The following is a 25,201-nucleotide window of genomic DNA, read 5'->3' as shown; positions in this document are numbered from 1 at the left end:
TGTGAAAAATTTTACAGCTACTATATAAACAAAATAAATGTGGCTAAAATCAGAAAAGAAATGGCTAACTGTTGAAAAACGTTTGCAGTAAGTTTTTCTGATCACGGTCTAGCTAGAAACAGATTCATATTCAAAAGAGTAAGAGCCAATCTGCAATAGATAAATGGTCAAAGGGTATGGACAGGCAGTTTTTAAAGGAACAAATCTAAGCTATCAAGATGCTTTAGAAAAGATGCTCCAAATCACTAAGAATTAGAGAAATGAAAAATTGAGATAACTCTAAGGTTTGACATCATACTCACCTGATTGGTAAAAATGAAAAAGGTAAGAGTTGCTGTGGGGAAAAAAAATGCTCTAATGCTCTGTTGTTGGAGCTGTAAATTATTTCAGTCATTCTGGAAAACAATTTGGAAATAAGCCCCAGAAGTCAGTAACTCGGGCATAAGCTTTGACCTAGTCATTGCAAGCCTATACCTCAGATCAAAGACTTGTATGCATAAAAATAGTTATAGCAGCTCCCCATGTTATAGCAAAAACTGGAAGCTAAAGGAATACACGTCAATTGGGGAATGACTGAGCAAATTATAACATTTGAATATAAAGGAATATTATTGAACCATAAGAAATCATGAAAGGAATGATTTCTGAGAAACCTGGGAAGACTTTTATAAATTGAGATAAGGTGAAGTGACAGAGATGGTCAGTTCATCAATAAATATTTATTAAGTGCTGATGATGTACCAGGCACTGTGCTAAGCGCTAGAGACATAGATAAGAAAAAGAAAGTCAAGGGGCAGCTAGGTGGTGCAGTGGATAGAGTACCAACCTTGGAGTCAGGAGGACCTGAGTTCAAATCTGGCCTCAGACACTTGACACTTACCAGCTGTGTGACTCTGGGCTAGTCACTTAACCCAGATTGCCTAAGGGGGAAAAAAAAGAAAAGAAAAGAAAAAGAAAGTCAGTCCCTGTTCTCAAGGAATCTGATGGGAGAGAGAACAAGCAAACAAATATTAATATTAAATATTAATTAAACAAGGATAAATACAGGATAAATAGAAAATAATTAAAAGAGGGAAGGCACTAGAATGGAAAGGCTTCCTGTAAAAGCTGGGATTTTATCTGAGACCTGAAGGAAGCCAGGGAAACTAAGTAGTAGAGATGAGGAAGGAGAGTGTTCCAGACATTGTAGGACAACCAGAGAAAATGCCCGGAGTTTGGAAATAGAGTGTCTTGTTTATGGAACAGCCAGGAGGCCAGGGTCATGTGGTGGGGAGTAAAGTGTGAGAAGACTGGAAATGCAGGAGGGGTTTAGATTATGAAGGGCTTTGAATGCTAATGAGAGAATTTTGCATTTGATCCTAGAGATGATACGGAGCTAATCGAGTTTAATAAGTAGCGTGGCCTGGTATGATCAGACCTGCACTTTGAATGAAAATGAAAAATCATTTTGGTTGCTAAATGGAAGATGGATTGGAGTGGGGAGAAACTTGAGGCAGTCAGACCCGTGAGCAGCCTATTGTAATGATCTGGGCATGAGGTGATAGGGGCCTGCATGGGAGGGGTGACTATCAGAGAAGAGGAGACATATTTGAAAGATGTTGTGAAGGTGAAATCAATAGGCCTTGGCAACAGATTGTATATAGGGGTGACAGATAATCTGGAATCAAAGATTACTACACCTAGGGTGCAAGACAGAGGGACTGGGAGGATGGTATGGTCCTTACCAGTAATAGGGAAATTAGGAGGTGAGGAGGTCTAAGGGGAGAGATAATGAGTTCAGTTTTGGGCAACCTTGAGTTTAAGATGTTTATGGAACATCTAGTTCAAGATGTCTGAAAGGCAGTTGGAGATGCAAGACTGGAGGTCAGCAGAGAGGTTACAGCAGTATATGTAGATTTGAGAATCATCAACATAAAGACAATAATTAAGTCCACGGAAGCTGGTAAGATCACTGAGTGAACAGAGACAGAAGACGGCCCAGGATAGCCCTGTGGAGCACCTATGGTTAAAGGGTGTGATCCAGACGAGGATCTAGAAAAGCAGATTGAGAACGAATGGTCAGATAGTTAGGAAGAGAAGCAGGAGATATCAGTTTCCCTAAAACCTAGAGATGCTAGACAGCATCAAGGAGGAGAGAATCATTAATAGTGTCAAAGGCTAAAGGCAGGTCAAGAAGAATGAGGATTGACAAAAGGTCATGGGATCTGGCAATTAAGAGATCACTGGTAACTTTAGAGAGAGCAATTTTGGTGGAATGATGAGGTTGGAAGCTGGATTGTAAGGGGTTAAGAAGAGAGTGAGAGGAGCAAAAGTAGACCAAGAACAATTTATACAATAATAACACTATATAGGCAAGAAGCTTTGAAAGACTTAAGAATACTGATCAATGCAATAACCAACTACCATTCCAAAGGACTGATGATGCATGCTATTTAAGTTTAGCGACTCAAGCTACAGAATGAGGCATTTTTGGACACAGTCAACGTGGTCATTAGTTTTGCTTGCTTATCATTATTTGTTACAAGATGTTTGGTTTTCTTTTTCTTTCTCTAAATTGGGATGAGGAAGCAGAGAGACCGGGAATGATAGGGGAGCTAGCCATAGAGTTGCCAAAAAAAAAAAAGAAAAAAGAAAGCCACTGAAACATGTTTCTGAAATGCACAGAAGGGAACACAAGGTAGGCTAGAAGGAATCACAGAAACTAGGACAGTTTTGAAAGTAAAATGTCAAATGTATTATATAAGTAAAAAAGAAAAGCAAGTTGCATATAATAGATTTGTAGTTTCATGCACATCCTTCTTTGTGTTATACTCTTTATGAAAGTGCTTATTTTATTGATGTTTGTTCGGAATTTTTTTAATGGGATAAAAGCATATTAGCACATATTTGAAGGTAAAAAATATCTGAGTGTATAATTCATTTCATGATATAAGAAGATGATAAAATGCCTCTGGCTGCCAAATTTGGTCTTAAAGACAGAATTAGAATTCTACATGATATTTGACTAACTTACCAATCAAAGATAAAACCAGTATGGCTAGTATCTAGAAATTCTCAAATATAATGCCATAATAAAGCAAATCATCCTTTATGCTCCGTGACCTTGAAAATGTCTTTCCTACCCTAATCCAAGTTAATTTTTCATAGGTAAAAGTACTATATTCCTTTAAGGAATCATCACCAATTAGCTAGATTCACTAGCTCTAAATTGCAAGGGCAAGCAACACCTGAAATGCTTAAGGTCCCTAGAGACTAATCAGGAGTTCTATGCTATGGTTCTGCTAACTCAACAAATGATAACTGCAGAAAAATTTTAGAGACTTTTATATATACAATACTGCTTCAAATAAAAATCTAACTTGTGGAACATGAAAGAGGAGTGGGTAAGGTGCAGGGCCAACATGGTCCCAAAGCACATACTTTTTTAAACCATACCGATCACAATTATTCAGAAATATGATGTTCAGGATCTAGCAACCACGAACTACCATGATCTTAGCACCTCACAGAGACGCAGCCAGGAAAACAGGAAAGGACTCAAAAGGTGTTGTCAAGGACAGGGCCATTTCTGACTTCCTGGAGAAGTGTTAGAAACACCTAAATTACTGATGATAGATCTGTATCTCAAATTGCCTAAAGCATAGCTCTATCTTGTCCCACTGGACACTTAAACTCAGAATGTCTGAAAATGAGTTCAACTCTTACCCTTGACCTATTCCTTTTTCACGGTCATCACTACTCACTGTTTTCCACATTTCATAAATTAAACAAGTGAGCAGGCTGGATTGTCTTAAGGGAATTGTGAAGCTCTTTTAATGACCCCAGGCATCTCAATGAAACAAAAACCCATCTTTTTATTACAACATTCTACCAGTTCTGTTATATGGCTATGCATGGTGAGTACTGGAGCCAGCTTGACTCATGAGAGCCAAATGGTAAAGTTTCAGCATAAGCACTTACACCTCAGAAATGGGCAAACACTACAAACTGGGGCTTGACCTACTGTTCTGTTGATTGTCTAGACTTAAGAAATTGATGAAAGAAATGTTAATAATGCAGGTTCAACTTAAAAGTGTGTCATGCATACATTTTTCAGAGTTGGTTGCTAAACATTTAGCAGCATATCCCTAGCTGTGAATCACAGAAATCAATGGTCTCCAAAGAACTGAAATTGAAGCTCACATAAAGGGCAATAGAGAAGTTCACAGTGGCCATGATTGAGCTACAACACTACAAAGGAGAAGTTACGAAAGGGAATCATTCTAAGGGCAAGGTGTATGGTTATAGGTTTTAGAGTTAGAAGGGACCTTAGCGGTAGGTCGTCCAGTCCTACTCTCTCATTTTACAGATGAGGAATCTCTGGCAAAGGAGGTGAAGCGACTTGGTCTAAGTGGCAGAACCCAAAACCTCTCACTTCTAAGCCACTTTTTTTTCCAATACACCTTGCTTCCTCCTCCTCTGTGTAAAGTGAAACATCAAAGAAATCTATGAGTGAAAAAAATGGCCTGGTGCCACAGACAGAGCAAAAGATAAACGATGGAAGACACGTGTGCTACTGCTATCGTCAATAATGAGAGCAGGAAAGGCCACTAGCACGTGGAAAACATCCAGTGAACCCCACATGTGTGAATTTATTAGAGGAAATGGAGAATGGTACCTCAGGATGGGTAGGTATGCATGGGTTCTGATCTGGATCAGAAGAAGGAAAACTCACACTGATGAGGTCATATATGCGTGAGTACATGAGTGTTTGAGTCATCTGTGATAATAATTAATAATAACTAATATTTATTAGCACCTTAAGGTTTGCAAAATGCCTTACGGAATTAGAGTCAGAGTCAGTAATTATCTGCTGAGTGCCTGCTATATACAAGGTACTGTGTTAAGTGCTAGGGATACAAAGAAAGGCATAAGACAGTCTCTGCACTTAAGAAGCTTACAATTACAATGTGGGAAGACAAGCCACTAAAAAACTGAAAAGTTGTGGGTGCTCCAAAAAAGTTGGAGGAAGGACATTGGTCTGGGGATATGATGAAATGATGAAGTAGAGTAGGAAATTGAGGAAGTGTGAGTTCCAGAGTGAGTTTTATCCTGCAGGATGATGAGTTTCTAGAGATCATGAAGGGATCTAGATTCTAGAAGGGATTGTGGAGATCTAGGAGGGAAGTCAGGTGGAGGATGATGACATGAATGCCTTGGGTGCCCTCCTCAAATGGAGGATCTGGGAGAAGTTCAGACATTTCCACCCCCACCCTCTCCAAACAGAGGCAGAAGGTGCTGAGGAGGTATGAGTTTCAGAGTTGATTTCAATTTACAGAAGGATGAATTTCTAGAGATCATAAAGTTTAGAGTAGCTGAGTGTCTGTCTGTAAGTCTGTCTCTCTCTCCCTCCCTCCCTCTCTCTCTCTCTCTCTCTCTCTCCCTCTCTCTCTCTCTCTTTCTTTCACAACCCTGGGAGGTATATGCTATTATTATCTCCATTTCACAGATGAGGAAACTGAGGCAGACAGAAGTTAACTGATTTGTCCAGGGTCACATAGCTATTAAATGTTCGAGGACAAATTTGAACTCATATTCCAGACTCCGGGTCCAGCACTCTATGCATTGCACCCTCCAGCTGCCTAACATCAACCCCCTTTAGACTGTAAGCTGCACGAGGGGATAGTTTGCATTTAGTCTACATCTTGTACCTTCCCTAGAAGATACTAGCATAGTGCTCTGCACACAGATATTTAATAAATGAATTCTCAAACTGTGGTTTATGATGCAAATAACTAAAGCTTCCCCCTTTTTATATTTGTAGATTACAAGATGTCCCGAGTCACTTTAAAACTGCAAATTGGTTTGAAAAAAAGAAGTGTTATAATTCCCGAAGTTATAATCATAAATCTACATTTCTAAAATTCGTTGTTCATTGGTTACTGTTAACTCTGCAACCATTTCTGAAAGCTGTGTTCTTGGTATTCTTTGAATGAGTCTTTTTCTTAAAAAAAAAACAAAAAAACAAAAACTCTCATTTGTGGACTGGGCACTATCTCGACAACTCTTGTGGTTCTGAACCATTGTAGCTTCCAGAAATCTCAAGCTAGAGGATGATTTAATAGAAGATATACATTCAGCCAAGACTAGTGTTTACCTTAACTGTCCTGTCAACAGCTCTGAAGGAGAAGTATTGTTATGGCTTCTGCAGCCCCCAAGGGATTTTCCCTATATTCACTACCTTAGGTCCATCTGCTAAGGCATACAAGCCTATATACAAATATCCACATAATTCACTAACTAGAATATCTTCCCAAGGAAGGGTTATGAAAAGTGAATTGCTTTTGTTTATTTAACATTCGCTGAATACTTTTAATCCTGCTACCTTTTTAAAAAAAAAAAAAAGTTGTACATTCATGGCTCCAGTAAATGTAAATGTCAGCCTTAAAAATAATTTACCAATATTCACTGCTCAGATTAGTAGGAATATATGTCCATCAGGAAGATAAAGTGCACTTTTACTTTAATATGCTTAACAAAGAAATATTTTTAAAATAATCTTATTCTTTAATCTACCAAAAAGTAGATAGTAGAATTCAAAGAGAATAACTCATTAAATCCAAACTGAATGTTTAACATCTTATAGCGAAGCCAACTGCATACCGAACAATTTCTAACCATAGGAAATTTCAGGAGTGATGTGTGTGTGTATATATACACACAAACTATTACATGTGTTGATATATACATATATGTAGATATGCATATCTACACATACATAGGTAAGTATATATATCATAAATTCAACAAGAATTTTTCCACCCAAGATGACAGCTAAGAATTTGAAAACCTAGTTATTTGATAAACGTAGCCTAAGAAATGAAGAACTGGGGCATCTAGGTGGCACAATGGATAGGGCACCAGCCCTGAAGTCAGGAGGACCTGAGTTCAAATCTGGCCTCAGACCAAACACTTGACACTAGCTATGTGACCTTGGGCAAGTTAAGAACTAACATATCAGTTCAGTCATACAGTCTGTCCCATCTCATATTTTGCCTCTGATACTGGCACTTCACTTATTGTTCACATTGTTATCTCAAGAAGGTAGGATAACCACAGCCATTTTAATTTCCCTGAAAAATCTGGTTCAGATCTACCATCTAGGAATTTATCTGAACCTTTTTATCAACCTTATGATTCTATGATCAAATAATTGAAGGGATAAAAGTATTTAGAACTTATTAGAAATTAATCTCTAGTTCCACAATTGTAGATGTACTTACTGAAAGACAATAATAAAGTTCTTATATTTGCACTGGTTTTTAGAGGTAGCATTATTTTCTATTTTCCCTCTTTTGATGACAAGAATAAGATTCAGAAAACCAATCAGAAGAGAGAGAAATATTTCTCAAATTTCTGGGTTTTTTTCCCCCTCAGAGCTCTACAATATATGAGCAAGAACCAGAATTTCCCCCCATGGTTGAGGGCTGCATCTCTTTAAGGTTCTTGTAGTGCCCTTTTGGTGATGGCAAAATATTGGAAATTGAGGGGATGCCCATCAATTGGGGAATGACTGAACAAGTTGTGGCATGTGAATGTAATAGAATACTATTTTGCAATAAGAAGTGAAAGTGAAATGAGTAGAACCAGGAGAACATTGAACATAGTATCAGCAGCATTGTATGATGATCAACTACGAATGACTTAGCTCTTCTCAGCAATACAATGCTCAAGACAAGTACCTAAAGGACCCATAATGGAAAATGCTATCGACATCCCAATAAAGAACTGATGTACTCTGAATGCAGATCGAAGCATACTTTTTTCACTTACTTTTTGTGTTTTTTTTTCTTTTTGATCTGTTTCTTCTTTCACAACTGTGACTAATATGGAAATATGTTTTACATAATTGCATATATATTATCTATATCAAATTGCCTACCATTTTCGGAAGAGGGGAAGGGAGAGAGGGAGGGAGAAAGATCTGGAACTCAAAATTTTGTAAAAATGAACACTAAAAATCATCTTGACATATAATTGGGAAAAAATAAAATATTATTAAAAATAAAAATAAAGTTGAAAAAATAAAATATGAAGATATCAGATTTAAAAAACTAAGCAGCAGAAATTCATGTTTTCTTATGCTTTGTTATTTGTGTTTCGGAGTGTCTGTGTTTGTTAATGACTATTCATTTTACAATAAAAAAAGTTTAAAAAAGAATATAGTTCTTGTAGTCCTCCTATAGTTGTGCGGTGTGGGATAGGGTCAAGAATTCCTGGCAGTCCTTCTCATTCTTATCTTATGAAAATAGGACTTCAGCCATCTCCTGAACTCAACCATGATTTGTATGAGAAAAATGAGATAACATACACGACGTGCTTTATAACCTTAAAGCAGTCTATATTGCTAGATTAGCAAATGAAAACTCATCTAAACCTATTAAATCTACATGATCTCAGACCCATCTTCAAATCCCAATCAGCCATTCATCATGAACATTCCACCCTACTGCATCTTTCTACTTCTTGCTCTGGGAACAATTATCAAATGGGTATTATCATTGTAGTAATACGTCAATTGATTGTCCTACAGCTCCCTTCACTATCACTGTAACTCCTAGACCAATTTTTTTTCCCCCTGGCCCAGTAGGGACTGGGGGATTGAACTGACTCACCACTATATTTATACTGCCAGGGCTTAGCATAGTGCTGGGCATACAAAAGGTACTTAATAAATGCTTTAAAAGTTTTTTTCATTCATTCAGAAGAAATATCATCATCCAATTCAACCTAAAATGTTTATATCCTCTATCCCAATGACTGTACACTTGTTTCAACCTCTAGTCTGTGATGTAATGGAAAGCAACCTGGACTTGACAATATAGAAGACCTGTATTTGAATTATGACTACTAATTACTTCCAGTATGATCTTGGGCAAATCACTTCTGCTTTCTAGGCATCAATTTCCTCTTAAATCAAACAAGTGGGCACAACTTGATCTATAAGATCCCTTTCTGCCCTAAGTCCTTAGGTTAACTCTAGACTATAAGAATGGACCTTAGAGACCATCTCATCACTTCCCTTTTCAGTTGATCCTGATAAATCATGATCCTCTTCCATCTCCCATCTCCACGCCTTTGTACAGGCTGTACATTCCATGCTTGGAATGCCCTCCTTTTGCCTCTTTAGAATTTCTAGCTCCCTTCAAAGCTCAGCTCAAATGCTACCTCTAATCATTCCAACAGTAATGCCTCCCCTCCAAATTGCCTTGTTCTCTGTATCTATTTTGTGTATATTTACAGGTGTACATACATGTTGTTTCCCACAGTGGAATGTAAGATCATTTAGGTCAGGGACTGCTTCATTGCTATCTTTGAATCTCCAGGCTCTAATTAAGTGTTATCTGGCAAAGTAACACATATTTAATCAGCAGGCCATTATTAAGTATAGGTTCTGTGTCAGGCACAGATGTACTGGGGATACAAAGACAGAAGGGAAAATGCCCACGCCGTCAAGGAGCTTCCACTCTATTGGGGAACACAGCATAGGCATAAATAAATGTACACAAAAAGCATAAAAATAAATACAAGGTAAATAAGAGGGGGAAGCAACAAAGGTTTCAGGTCAACTGTCACCAGAAGAGTATTGAAGGAAACAAGGAATTCTGGGAGGTGCAGGGCAGGGGGAGGGAGCATATTCCCTACATGGGAAACCGCCAAGGGAACTGCCTATACCCGGCACATGGAGCTTTGTGTAGAGGAACAAGAAGGCCAGTTCAATCAATGTTAATAAATTCTTACTGTTAATGAATAGAAATGAATAAAAAAATCTTAAAAAGATAATCCAAATGAAATTCTTTCAGGATTAATTGGGGCTGTCACTTTTCTCTTTGTAGTATATCTTTTTCATAGCATAAGTTATTTTTTTATTTCAAATGTGAACTGAACAATGCTCATTTACTACATACATGAGCATAGAAATTGATCTTTTAAACTTAAAATATTTTTTCTTAAACTGATATAATGGCAACTGTGCCCAACCCTGGACCCGTCTCACATACCATGGCCATGTAAAGAAAGGAGATTTTCTCAGGCCCTAATTTCAGGCAAGAGAATACAAAACAATAACTGAACTAGGTCAATTTGCAATCTGAAACAGATATTATTTTATGACTTAAGTACTGAAAACTATTTTTTTTTCAGGAAATTTGTGGAGAAAGGCATAAGGAATTTTAAGTAACATTTTCAGCATGCAGATTTACCAAAAGTGAAAGGCACCCTTAAGGGAGAAAGGGGAAAGGGAAGGGAATAAGTATAAAGATAGTGCCTGCTATGTGCCAAGCACTGTGCTAAGTGCTTTACCAATATATCTCATTTGATTGTATAGTTTATAAAAATAGGTCTTCAATAATGGGATATCATTGTGTCATATGAACTAAAAAATACGAAGAATTCAGAGAAATACGGAAGACCTGTTTACAGTAAAGCAGAGGGTAAAAAGCAGAGATAAAGAAACAATTTACCCATTATGGCTACAATAATGTAAATTGTAAATAAGGATTATATACTAAGAGGCAACAAAACTCACATAAAGAATGATAGATGATATCACATTAGAAAAGTTAAACCAACTATCTTTCCCTTTTGTTAACCGTCAATGGACTGAAAGGCAGAGTGACAAGTTCTATCAATTGTAATAAGCTCTCAGGTAATATTCTGGGGACAATAGTCACGGGATGATACAGCTGGAACCAGAAGGGACCTCAAAGGCCATCTAATGCCTTCATTTTATAAATGAAGACATGGAGGCACAGAAGAGAGTGACTTCCCCAGAGTTACACAAGTAGAAAGCTTCAGAGGTAGCCCTTAAACATCTACCCTCTTAGGTCCAGACCTCTTTCTGCTATGCCATACTGCCCCCAGTTGTTCAGGGGTTTTCTGGGTTGTGCTTCTTGTGACAAAACAAAATGGCATATGAAACTTAAAAAATAAGATAAAGACACCACCATCACCACCTCCACCACCAAGTCTTTGATTGTTATTTAGTTATGGTTTTGTACCTGCTTCACCAAACACAGAAGATATGCCTTCCATAATATTCTCGTAAACAGAAGGGTTATAAAGAACATAAACAACAGTCCAATATACAACCTTCAAAAGAAAAAAAAAAGTAGATTAAAAACTGAAATTGTAATGGCTCCAGGGTGGGGTGGAGAGGATTTAATATGCAGCATGGAAACTGCTATTATTACTATAATCATTTTATAGTTGAGAAAACTGTGGCAAATAGAGGTTAAGTGACTTGCCTAGGGTCATAAAGGTAGTGGATGTATAAATTCACATTTGAACCCAGGTCTTCCTGACTTCAGGCCCAGCTTTTTATCCACTGTACCACTGTATCAATACAGTGTGTAACTATGAAATAATAAGACTGGCTTCCACAAGGCATGAAAGAAATTCATATAATGGTAGAAAGGAAAGAGCAGGAGAGTTAGGGTCACAGAACATGGATTCAGATTCTGGACTCTTCTACTTACTTACTCCTTGTGTGACCTTAGTCAAGTCACTTGAACCTCTACATCTATTTCGTCTTCTGTTAAGTAAGAAAGTTGAACCAGATGGTATCTAAGGTCCCTTTCATCTTTAAATCCTATGAGCTGTAATCAGTCTCCTAACAGTATAGCCACAACTTACACATTCAAAAATAGAAAATCATAAGACATATGTTATCTAACACATACTCTGAAAGGGAAAAAAAAACCCTTATTTTTCAAGGCTTAAATGCAGTATATAGACACAATTAGCCAACCACATTATATTTTAGATACCATAAACATATTTTAATATAATACTTTAGAAACTGTACTAATTTTTAAGACCTGAAAATGGAATTTCTAAAAATTTGTCCAAAAATATGACCATCAGAGCAGGATACTGTTGTAATTGGAAAGATTACCTGTCTTGAATTTAATGTCAACTGTAACTTCTTCCTTGATAAAATACTAGCATCTTATGTTGATATACTTTCTTATAATCTTTGTTATAATTTATATAATTTATAACATCATATAATACTTTGTTCTAATTTATATTGATATACTTTATTATAGTATTTAGATATAGCTCACATTTACTTATGGTTTTCTGCTGTGATAGACATAGTACAACTATTATCCCCATTTCACAGATGAAAAAACTGAAACTCAGAAAAGTTAAAAACATATCTGAATGTAGCTAAGCTGATCCTCAGATAAGAGAAATATGGTTTGCCACTGGGCTCAGACACAAAGTCTTTCCAGCTTAGTAGGACCTGACAAAACATGCGTTCTCCTGGCATGGCCTTCAAGAACCAAGGTCACCCCCACACCAGGAAGAGGCATGGAAGTTTGGGGCTCATAGGTTGTATTAACAGAATTGGAGGATCTAGAATGAGACAGCCAGTTTGACACAGCAGATAGAGGGCAGATCTTAGAGACAGGGAAAATCTGTGTTTAAGTCTTTCCTCTGAAACATAATGGCTACATACTCAGGTGTCTGTCTAATTCACCCAATTCGTAGCTATGGCTCCAAAAAGCCATAGCATGCATACCAGCCACACCCTGGTAAAATAGTCTCAGCAGAAGGACTCAGTGAGGTTGAGGGTAACTGACAGGTCTCAAACCCGTTGGTGGGTTAGGGTGGTGTCTATTCCAAGCATGTGAAGACTCCCCCTGGCAGAATGGGTGGATGAGGACAATTTGTTCCAATGGTCATGAAGGCAGCTGAAGCAGGCCGTGTGGAATGCTTAGAGCTTGGTCAGGCATCGAAGATGCCAAGGTCATGCACTGGATCCCCAGCCAGTACCAGTCGTCCTGACTTTTCTCCTGCCACTTGACTTTGATGACTATGGAAGGGAGAATGAGGCTGACGACTTTGTGCAACTCTGCCTTGTTTAAATCCAATTCACGCAGGAGTCAAGACACCACCCCATGATGTCATTGGTCCTCTTGAAAATGAAGGACAGGGGCAGCTAGGTGGCGCAGTAGATAGAACACCAGCCCTGCAATCAGGAGGACCTGAGTTCAAATCCGGCCTCAGACACATAACACTTACTAGCTATATGACCCTGGGCAAGTTGCTTAACCCCATTGCCTAGCCAAAAAAAAAAAAAAGAAAGAAAGAAAGAAAGAAAGAAAGAAAGAAAGAAAGAAAGAAAGAAAGAAAGAAAGAAAGAAAGAAAGAAAGAAAGAAAGAAAAAGAAAAAAGAAAAAAATAAAGGACAAAGAACAACAATATCTGGGCAAGTCGCTTTTTTAAGACCACAAGTTGCAGAACAGGAACCAAGAATTGTCTCGTCTGGGAGTTTCTTGTACCAATGAAATCATAAGTCTGGACCATCCCTTTATCCCTCTCCTTACCCCCCAAAAATCCAGAACAGGGGAGATTATAGTCTCACTGAAATTACCCTTGATCATAAGATATCTGAAGTGTTTTCAGTTTTAGGTATCATATTTTAAAAAGGCCATTGACAAGTAGAATCATATCCAGAAGATAAGCAAATTGATGAGGAGACACTAAAATATGATAATCAAGAACTGGTTAAAACAACTGGGAGTGCTTAGTTTGGAGAAAAGAAACCTTGAGAGTGAAGGACAGGACTGCTGTATTCAAGCAGTTAAAGGGTTACACAAAAGAGGGATTTTACTTGTTTTCCTTGGCCACAGAAGGTAGAACGATGACTATTGTGCAAAAAATACAGAGGGTCAAATTTTGGTTCTATATAAGGAAATACATCCTAACAACAGAACTGCCCAGAAATATCTCAGAAATTAGTGAGTTACACTCATTGGGAGGTCTTCAGGTAGGGAGTGGATGACCACTTGTCAGGAATGTTGTCCAGATTCCTGTTCAGGTGTGAATTGAACTAGATATCCTCTAAGGCATAAGATAACTGTAAATCTATGAGTTTATGTTAAGCCTACAACTATCTAGCCTAAGAGTCAGAGAGCAAGGCTCAAATCCAGCCTTTCTAACTATTAAGTCTAGTGCTCTTTTTGCTATATGTTAAAAAAAGACCTTCTGAAAACTTTATCAGCTATAAAACAAAAATGGTGTTTTGTTTTGTCTTTTACATTTCTCAAGAAAGGAAGACTGAAAGGGTAATTTAGGAAAGCAGAAGTGGTTTTCATTTCCATGAGAAATCACTCTGGAAAAAGTTCAGATGATGATATTGTGAGTTGCTCTTTTTTATATTACTTTATGGGGGATAAAATATACAATTTTAATTGAGCCAAGTACTCCCCTCTGTGGTCAAAAGAGGAAGAACTGCTATTATTACTATGTTCATTTCATGTTCATTGAAGAGTTTTGCTTTACTCACATCTGAATATTTTTCCCCATTCTTTTTCTTTAGAATTCCAAGAAGGGGAACAGTTGGACCTTTTTATACAAAGTGACAAAAAAAAAACAGAAGCAATTTTATAGATAATTAAGCTAACTGGTAAAAACATAATTAAGGGTTTTCTTTTATATGCACTTTATAGATTAGAAAAAAATAAGAATTACAGAGTTGGCAGAGGATTTGGAAAGTACCATGTTTATTTCACAAATGAAGAAACTAAGACCCATGGAGGCTGAAGGACTTGAGGCAGCTAGGTGACATAGAGAACTGAGTATTGAACTTGGAAACAGAAATATCTAAACTCAACATAAATGCTTAGCTGTGTGACCCTGGGCAAGTCACTTAGCATCTCTCAGTCTCAGTTCCCTCATCTGTAAAATGGGGATAATAATAGTATCAACCTGACAGGGTTGTTGTAGGGATCAAATGAGGTAACAAATTGTAAACCCCTTTGCAAACCTTAAAGTGCTACACAAATGATGACAGTTGTTATTGTTGTTGTTAAAGGACAAAAGCAATTCCCCATAGTTAAAGAAAGTGAATTGGTTGTTATCCTTCCTTCTTGAAGATGGTCAAAATGGCATCACTACGTTGAGGTCAAGGTACAGTGTGTCCAACTGTGGCTGATCAGACCAATACAAGCTCCAAAGGCTCAGCCATCGGTCAGGCACAGATAGGTCACGTGAACATTGGAATGGGCCAAGGACATGAATAGGCAGTTCACAGAGGAAGAAATCCCAGCTCTCAACAAGGACATGAAAAAATGTTCCAAGTCACTAATAATTAGAGAAATGAACATTGAAACAATCCATTGAATTGGCCAAGCTGACAAAAAAAGGAAAATGTTAAGTGTTGGAGGGGCTACAGGAAAACTGTTGACAGAGTTATGAACTGCTCCAGCTACTTTAGAAAGCAATTTGGGGATCTATATTCAAAAAGTCACCAAACTGTGTAGACCCATTGACCCAGCAATCTCACTATTAGGCTTATAGCCAAAGAAACCACAGACAGAGGGAAAGGACATATGTGTACAAAACTCTTTACATCAGCTCTCTTTATTATAACTAAGGACTAGAAACTAAGGAGCACATCAATGGAGAAATGGCCGAACAAATTACGGTATATGAGTGTAATGGAATATTATTACACTGTAAGTGTCAGTGAGACATTAGTGAAAGTTTTTTTTTTGTTTTGTTTTGCTATCTGAGTTCATAGACTCCCTGAAATTTATCCACATACCTTTCCGAGATTTGTGGACTCCAGGTGAAGAACCCCCATGCTATAGCTTTAGGTGAAATCTCATAAAATGAAATTCAAAATGAATAAATGTAAAGCTTTGATTATGGAACAAAAAATAAACTTCACAAGTATAAAACAGGAGTGGGAGACATGATTAGACATCAGTTGTGGTGAAAACTATCTGGGAATCTTGGTGGACTACTAGCTTAACATGATTTGGAAGTCCAAAAAACTAACACAACCTGGAGCTGTATTAAGCTTCCAGGAAAAGAAAGGTGATAGTCTCCCTGTACCATTTGACTCTGGAGGAGAAAATGAGGCTGATGACTTTGCACAGCCCTGCCTCACTTAAATCCAATTCATTTCCAAGTCAAGATATCACCCTCCTGATGCCATTGGTACTGTTTGAGAATGAAAGACAAATAGTAATCTCCTAACACACTTCTTTATCTACAGGATTTTTTTTCAGTTCTTGGCACCATAAATATAAGAAAGGCACTGATAAACTAGAGGGTGTCTAGAGGACAAGCAGAATGGTGAAGGGTCTTGAATACTTGTCATATGAAAACTGGTTAAAGAATTGGGCATATTTAAGTGTAGAGAAAGAAAGACTTGGGAGGGACTTACTAGCTGTCTTCAATTATTGGATAGGCTATGGAGGAAAAATTAGACTAATTCTGCTTGACTCCAGAAGACAGAACCAGGAGCAATAGCTGTAAATTATAAAGAGACCATTTTTTTTCACATTTATCTATTTTATTTTTAATTTATGGAATAAAAGAAGTATTTCCATAATATATTATAATAAAAAAAGATAATTGTACTTGAGACTGCAAATCTATTGCTTACAAATTGTTATTCCCTTTAAATATATCATAGAGTTATCATGTAAATTTATTTTTCTTTTTTTCCCTCCCCATACCTAGGAGATGGCTACCACTAGATACAAATATGAATATATATATGTAAAATTATTCTATATATACTTCTCTTTATCAGTTCCTTCTCTAAATGCAATAGTTTCTTCATGTTTTTTATAATTAATTTGGATGTTCTTAACAGGCAAAATGACTTATTTGCTCAAAGTCATTCTTAAAACAATATTGCTGTTACTGTATAAAATGTTCTGCTCATTTCCATCTTCATTGTTTCATGCAAGTCTTTCCATGCTTTTCTAAGATTACTGAGTTCATCATTTCTTACAGCACAGTAGTATTCCATCACAATCATATACCACAACTTGTTTAGCCATTCCCCAATTGACTGGTATTCCTGCAATTTCCAGTACTTTGTCACCACAAAGAGAGCTACTATAAACATGTTAGAACATATAGGTTCTTTTCTTTTTTCCATAATCACCTTTGGAAATAAACCTAACAGTGGTTTGCTGGGTCAAAGGGCATTTTAATAACTCTTTGGGCATAATTTCAGATTTCTCTCCAAAATAGTTGGAACAATTCACAATTCCAATTTGAGTTTGATGTCAGGAAACACTTCCTAACAATTGAATTCCTCAAAAGTGGGAGGGACTGCTGCAAGAGCTTGTGTGTTCCCCCTTCTTAGAGGTCATCTTGCAGTGGCTGGTAAGTTTTATTGAGACTTTCTTATGTATGTGGATTGGAGTAGAGAGCTGCTTGGGTCCCTTCTAACTCTCCATTTCTGTGATTCTGTGACTTTGGGCACCTGTGCAGACCTGTTTTCTCATCTGTAAATGAGAGGGCTACCCTAGGTGACTGTGACCATTCACTGGAAGGTCAAATACTGAAGCTGAAGCTTAAATACTTTGGCCATATGAGAAGACAAGACTCATTAGAAAAGACTCTGATTTTGGGAAATATTGAAGGCAAAAAGAAAAGGGGATAGCAGAGGATGAGATTGACAGACAGTGTCATGGAACCAAGGAACATGAAATTGGATAGACTTTGAGAGATAATGGAGGATAGAAGGGCCTGATGTGCTATGGTCCATGGGGTCATGAAGAGTTGTATATGACTGAACAACTGAACAAACCAAGTGACCTCTAAACTCTCGTCCAGCTCTGTGAGGCCTTGTTTTATTTTACTGATCAGTTTTCGCTGAAATCCTCCAGAAATGGCTTCCTAACTACTCTATGGCACTATTCTTTCTATACTAACCTAGCCAATATACCTCTCTTTTGGCTAGATGGTGCAGTGGATAAAGCATTGGGCCTGGAGTTAGGAAAACCTGGGTTCAAATCCAGCCTTACTTACCAGCTTTGTGACCCTAAGCAAATCATTTAACCTCTGTTTGCCTCACTTTCCTCATCTGTAAAATGGGGATAATAATAGCATCTACTTTCTAGGATTGTTATAAAGATTAAATGAAATAATAATTATAAAGTGCTCAACACAGTGCCTGGCACATAGTAAGTCATATTTAAATGTTAGTTGTTATTATTGATTATTGTTGTTGTTATCATTGTTATTTTTCTGTCAAGAAGCATCAGTTTCTTGCATTTTGCAAGTACTATTTACACATTAAACACAGGAGAATACTCTGTTTCCCTTCTCCACCAGCCCTTCCTCACATGCCCTTCTCCCTCTTTCCTTATAGTTTGTTGTTACTTACGCAACCAAAAGATGATTTTATTGTTGGAGACTTTGCCATAAACCAAAAACGTTGGTAAGAAGAAAAGTAAAGCAAGATGATGGTAAAAAGTCAAGTGGATTGGGCGAGGAGAAACATTTCTCTTTCTTCAACAACAAATGTTCATTCATTCATGATTATTTAATACATATATGTAGGTATGTATGTACTTACAGGAATAACATTAGACAGAGAAGCCCAAAGCAGCAATACAGCATAATTGGGAGCCTTATTTTGTTTTGCTCCATGCCTTAAGGTGTTGGTAATCAGCTGCACCAATGTCTGTTCAAAACAAACAGATTAAAAACTTCAGATATCAAAGACTGCCGGGAACAGAAAAATTGTACATATTTTGCTCAGCATTCAAAACACACAACAAAGCAGATTTTATGAACTATAATGAAGCATGATTAACCCAGTTCTTTTCTTTGTAGACAGCAAAAGACATGCAGCAAATTGTTGAACACACAAAAGAAATCCCAGTGCCTACCAACATCCCAGGTTCTCTATTTGGACATTATGCCAGTGTCTCTATTTCCAATAATGTCCAAAAAGCTGTGCTGGCTCTGAATGCTGCCTGCTCTGCTCAGCAGAATATTTCTGTCCAAGACAATACATTAAGGTTGCTCTATTGAAGTAGATAGGAGCAAAAAGTGAAAGCATCCTCTCCCTAGGTCTGGAAGAATTAGAACTCTTCATAATAAAGATCGAGAGATCCACACACTATACATAGGAAACCATTTGGTTTCAAATACATTATTATTACCAACAATAACTATAACAGTTCACACTTACATTATACTCTAAGTTTCCAAAGTATTCTGCACATAATATCTCATTTAATGCAACAATACTGTGAGACAGGCATGATAAGATATATGAAAGGGGCAGCTAAGTGGGGCAGTGGATAGAGCTCTGGCCTTGGAGTCAGGAGGACCTGAGTTTAAATCTGGACTCAGACACTTGACCCTTACTAGCTGTGTGACCCTGAGCAAGTCACTTAACCCAGATTGCCTCACCAAAACAAACAAACAAACAAACAAAAAAATCTTATACTATTTTTGTGGAAGCTAGGTGGTGGAGTGGATAAAGCACTGGCCCTGGAGTCAGGAGGACCTGAGTTCAAATCCGGCCTCAGACACATAACATTCACTAGCTGTGTGACTCTGGGTAAGTCACTTAACCCCAATTGCCTCACAAAAAAAAAGATATATGAAGAATCTAAGATTCAGAAAGGATGTGACTTGTCCATGATCAATCAATAAGCATTTATTAAGCACTATACTAAATGTACTAAATGTCCCAAATTTATTAAGCGTAGATGCTAAAAGCTGAGTACACACAAAAAAAGCAAAAGCATACTTTACATTCTAATGGGAGAGAGAATGCTTACATAAATTGGTACATAAAAGAGTAGATGGAAGGTAGCCTTCGAAGGAAAGGTACCAGCTATGATAACACAGTCAGTAAATATTAGAATGAGAGTTCAGCCCAGATATTTCCTGACTCTGTACTCTTTTCACAACATATTATGAAAATGTAAATTATTTACAAAACCATCCATGTCTTTAGATCCAGTCATCCAATTCAGTGCTGGGACTATACCCTATGTATGTAACTACCAACAAAAAAGAGTTTATTTATACAGGAAAATTCCTAGTAGCATGATTCATCATAGCAACAACAGAAAAGACCCTGAAAACAACTCATGTGTACTTTAACAATTGAGAAATAGCTGAATAATTGTGATGTATTAATGCCATGGATTATTACTGTGTCATAGGAAATGGCAACTATGATAGATACAAAGAAATATGGAATGACATCTATGAAGAGGTGCAGAAGCATGAAAGCAGGAACAAAACAATACACACACTGCGTATGTAACAAGCTATGTATTTAACACACTAAAAAAGTCTGGGGAAAATTAATAGAAGGAAAAAAGATCAGAAAAAGACAAAGACAGGATGATTGTGTTACTATTTTGTTAAAGTAAATATGCACTTAATTTTTTTTAACAAAGTACAAATAATAAAAGTTTACAATTTTGTGCAGGATCATAGAATAAGAACTGGAAAGCACCGCAAAGTTTATCTGATCAAATCATCTCATTTTATAGATTAAGGTTTAAAATGTATAGAGGTAGGTCAACCCATATCTCACTGCTTCCAAATCCAAATATCTTTCATTTATTTTTTAAAATTGCATTTGCATACCTGAATGTGTTCATTGATGATTCTATTATTAATATGCACACAGACATACACATACACAATGTGGAACACACAAAGTGGATTAGCTTCATGGTTTAAAGCAGTCCATCTCAAAGTGTGGTACATAGATGCTTTGGGGTTCCCAAGACCCTTTCGATAGGGGTTCTGTGAAGTCAAAACTATTTCCATTATAATACTAAGATGCTATTTGCCTTTTTCACCATCTTTCATGAGTGTACAGTGGAATTTTCCAGAGGCTATATGGCCTGTAAATTAAAAACTTAGCTACAAACATGGAGAATGTGTTAATATCTCATCCGTAGAATTGCATTTTTGTCTCACAAATGGATGAATTTACAGATGTGGTTAGACTCAGTGTTTTGCTTGTATCCATCCAGTATCAACACTATTTCATCACCAAAGAAGATCTTCTTTTATATGAAATGCTTGACAACACATAGAAGTGGTACTGAAATATTCAAGGTGTTGAATAACTTTTTTTTTAAAAAAATCTCATGGCTTATCCCAGAACAACAGTACTGATGTTTGCATTGATGGAACAAAAGCAATGGTAGGTACAACTGCTGGTGTCTTAGCATTAATCGAGGCAGTGGCACCAAACAAATGACTTGTTTTCAATCAAGTCTGACTCTCTGTGACCACATTTGAGGTTTTCTTAACAAACATACTAGAGTGGTTTGTCATTTCCTTCTCTGGCTTATTTTATAGATGAGGAAACCGAGGCAAACAGGATTAAGTGACTTGCCCAAGGACACGCAGCTAGTGTCTGAAGTCAGATTTGAACTCATGTCTTCCCTACCCCAGACCCAGTACTCTATCCACTATGCCACCTAGCTGCCTCAAAAAAATGGCTACTGGTAATCATTGTATTCTTCACCACCACTTGCTGTTAAAAAATCCAGTTTCCCTTAATAATGTCCTTGTGAAACAATAAAAGTTGTTCATTTTATTAAATCTTAAGTACATGTCTTTTTAATATTCTGTGTGCCAAATTGAGAAGTATATACAAAGCCTTCTGCTACATGCTGAAGTAGAAGGGTTATCTTGCTGTTCAGTCATTTTTTAACTGTATCCGACTTCTCCTGATCCCATTTGGGATTTTCTTTGCAAAGATACTGGAGTGATTTGCCATTTCCTTCTCTGGCTCATTTTACAGATGAGGAACTGAGGCAAACAGGGTTAAAATAATTTGCCCAGGGTCACGCAAATAGTAAGTACCTGAGGCCAGATTTGAAGTTAGGAACATCATGAGTTTTCCTGGCTCTAGGCCAACCACTGTGTGCACCATAGTGCCACTTAACTGCCTAAGGTTGTCTTAAGGAAAAGCATTTGTGGGGTTGAGCTGCAAGCTGAACCGGCCAGTTTGCTCATGGAACACCATTTTTACTTGAAAGAACAACTAAGAGACAAATGATGGTTATTCAGACGAGTATTTGACAGACTTTTTTTCTAAAAAGAGCAAAGTAAGTCTGTCACATAAAGGAAAACAAATGACAGCATTTGTTGCCAATAATAAAATCTGAGCTTTCAAGTGAAAACTAGAATTTTGGAAAACTTATGTCTGCCACTGTGAGCCTGACAGCTTCCCAATGTTAATTTTTTTTCTGATCTTAATACTGAAACAAAATTACACTAGGAAATGAAATTTTTTATATTGTTTAATGAAACGTGTCAATATTTGGAAGATCTGCATAACTTAGTGAACAAATATTTTCCCAAATACCAACGATGTTACAAAATCAGGCATGGGTTAAAGACCCATTTGGAGTACAAAATAGATCAATAGATTTCATTATAGCAGAGAATGAAAAATTCATTGATGTGGCTTGAGAGTCCACATTACAACTAACCTTTAAGAAACTATCACTTGCGGAGTTTTAGTATAATATCAAAGAAGATGATCAATAATTATCTGAAAACGCTATTAAGATACTCTTCCCTCTTCCAACTACTATCTGAGTGAGGCTGGTTTATTTTTTTCTTTTTTTTTTACATACTTCAACCAAAACAACATATCACAGCAGGCTGAGAGGCAGCGAGGTGGTACAGTAGATAAGCGTGCTGGGCCTGGACTCAAGACGACTCATCTTCCTAGGTTCAAATCTGGCCTCAGACACTTACTAGTTATGTGAATCTGGGCAAGTTATTTAACCCTGTTTGCCTCAGTTTCCTCATCTATAAAATGAGCTCGAAAAAGAAAGGCAAACTACTCCAGTATCTTTGCCAAGGAAACCCCAAATGAGGTCATGAAGAGTTGGACACAATTGAAATGACTGAACAATAACAGGCTGAATTGTAGAAGTAGAGATGAAAAACCAACCATCTTCTATTAAGCCAGACATCAAAGAACTTTGCAAAAATATTTTAAAACAAAGGTCACTACTTTCCAATATTTTTTGTTTTGGAAAATAGTTATTTTTCATAAAAATATTTATCTTAATATAAATATTTTTTATATTTATTACTACTAATTTTATATTTATTTTTTTATTTATTTTTATATTTATTACTACTAATTTTATATATTTTTTTATTTATTTTTATATTTATTACTACTAATTTTAAATGAATTAATAAACTGACATTTAAAAATTTATCAATAGCTATAATCCACATGTAGAAAAAAATCTTCAGTGTTTTCAATAATATTTAAGAGTTTAAAGTGGTCCTGAGGCCAAAAAGTTTGAGAACTGCTGGTTTAAAGGAAAGAACACAGGATATGGAGTCTGAAGACCTGGTTGCAAATTTTGACTGTGCTAATACTTACTACATGAATGACCTTGAGCAATATCTCTCTTGTCCTCTAACTATTCTCCTATAAGAATGAGGGGGCTGGATTAAATGATCTCTAAATGTTGCTCTAATGCTAAAGTCTTTGATCTTAGGTAAATTATATTAAGGGTCTTCATTGAGTCTATGGATTTTAAAACTTTCAATAACTTAAGTTGTTTGTAATATATCTCTAATACCTAATCTTTATTTAAAGTCAAATTTAGAAAGTTAATATGATACAGTCAATACAGAACCAGTCTTAGAGTCATTAAGACTTGGGTTCAAGTCTTGCCTTTGAGAGACACTGATGGGGTGACCTTGTGTAACTCATCCAACCTTTCAGTGCCCCAGGCAATACTCTAAGAATGGAAGTTGCAGAGAAGTGCCAACTTGCACTAAGAGAATGACTTTTCTCATTAGGAATTCCAGATACCAATGAAAACGCAAATCAAAAATCATGTATGAATAAATAAAATATGTTCATTTTGGACAATGAAATTACACAATTGCATACAATGCACAGTATTCTTATTTTAGATCCTGTTACCAGCATAAAATTTGCTACAGGAGATAAGGATATAAATTGAATCCTATGGCTGGTATAACTGAAGTCTATATCAAATGGGAAAAAAATTAAATTGTTTTAAATGAAATTTACCTATTATTTCTGTCATACCTACAACCTAAGTTGTTTGAAAAATAAAAGTGCCAGAGAATTGTACAAGCATTAACTGTTTTGATTTTGTGTATAAAGAGCTTCATATTTATTAAAAACATTGCAGTATAAAATGAAAAAAAATGTACATGTATAGAGTATATGATATCAAGGGGAACTTATTGGTTTTGGGGGTCAGGAATCTTGATTCAACCTCTGCCACTAGCTAATTATAATGATCTTGGGCATGTCATTTCATTTTTATGTGCCTCAATTTCCTCAAGTGTAAAGTGAAAGAATTGGATTAGATGATCTTTGAGCACCCATAGAGGAAAAATAGGAACCACAATTATTTCACATTGTGCTGATGGACTAACAATACAGACATGCCTGAAAACCACCTGGTGACCTGGTATTGCAAACTGCGCAACCCCCATGCAGGGACACAGTAAGGCCAATATAGTATTAACCGCTGGTGTAACAATTACTTCCTTTTCTTGGAAAAATGAGCTTGAAAGGCTGTTCTTGCTGAATGTCTTCTAATCTCCCTTTGATGGCATCAGGAAATAACTTTTCAGTGACATCTCCGAGCAGAATATTTAGGCAAACCTTTCCATTTCTCTTAGCACTCAGAGCATTCTGTTTTTTTTTTGTTGTTGTTGTTGTTGTTGTTGTTTTTTTTGAGGATACCCACCATAAAGCTAGACAATGTTGATAGAAACTATATCCACAGTTCAAGGTGGTAGGATTCACCAGGATGTTCCAACAGCAGTGATAAGAAAATTCACTAATAGATTAAATCTGATGACCAACACCAGGGCTGACTCTTCTTCAGAGTTTGTCATATTGGATCAATGATCAGCATGTCTTTGATTTTTTTTCTCGATCATTCCATAATCTGAATATATCTATTTTAGACTCTTAGGTGCTGCAAGGCATAATCAAATCAACACCCTCCACCAGGGTTTAAATTGATTGGATGTAAAGCTCTCTACTTTTTCTTTTAATGTCTTCCTGACTTCTGAGTAGGTACTAGAGCATGCTTCCCACTCTCCTCTTTCCTTCTCCCATTGCTGAAGCCAGTCCCATGCAGACCCAACCATCTCTCTTGGAGGTGGCAGCGCTCACCCTAACCCCCTGATGTAGTAATCAAGGCAGAAGCTCAAAAGTTTTCATATTGATTATTCACATTTTAATATTATTCAGTTCACATAGCCACACTGTCATCCATACATGACAAATGTATAGACAAAATATGAGAATTAACTATAACTATCTTTAAACATCACTCTGAGATTTCTCTTTAGCTAGTTTGATGAAACCTATGTTGTATAA

At 36.7% G+C, this 25,201-nt stretch overlaps 1 protein-coding gene across 1 annotated transcript in view; it reads right to left on the bottom strand.

Moving 5' to 3' along the window:
* LOC114025125 (24-hydroxycholesterol 7-alpha-hydroxylase) overlaps positions 1 to 25,201 on the bottom strand; it is a 114,768-nt gene that overhangs the window by 54,082 nt on the left and 35,485 nt on the right. The window contains 2 exon segments of the mRNA XM_027838465.1: positions 11,040 to 11,130; positions 18,380 to 18,487. Coding sequence (XP_027694266.1) covers positions 11,040 to 11,130; positions 18,380 to 18,487 — 199 coding nt within the window.

The sequence above is a fragment of the Vombatus ursinus genome, unplaced genomic scaffold (assembly GCF_900497805.2).
Source record: "Vombatus ursinus unplaced genomic scaffold, bare-nosed wombat genome assembly UNPS02014826.1, whole genome shotgun sequence".
In the NCBI taxonomy this organism is placed as follows: Eukaryota; Metazoa; Chordata; class Mammalia; order Diprotodontia; family Vombatidae; genus Vombatus; species Vombatus ursinus.
The sequence above is the reverse complement of the archived record's forward strand: the minus strand, read 5'-3'. Positions and strand labels throughout refer to the sequence as shown.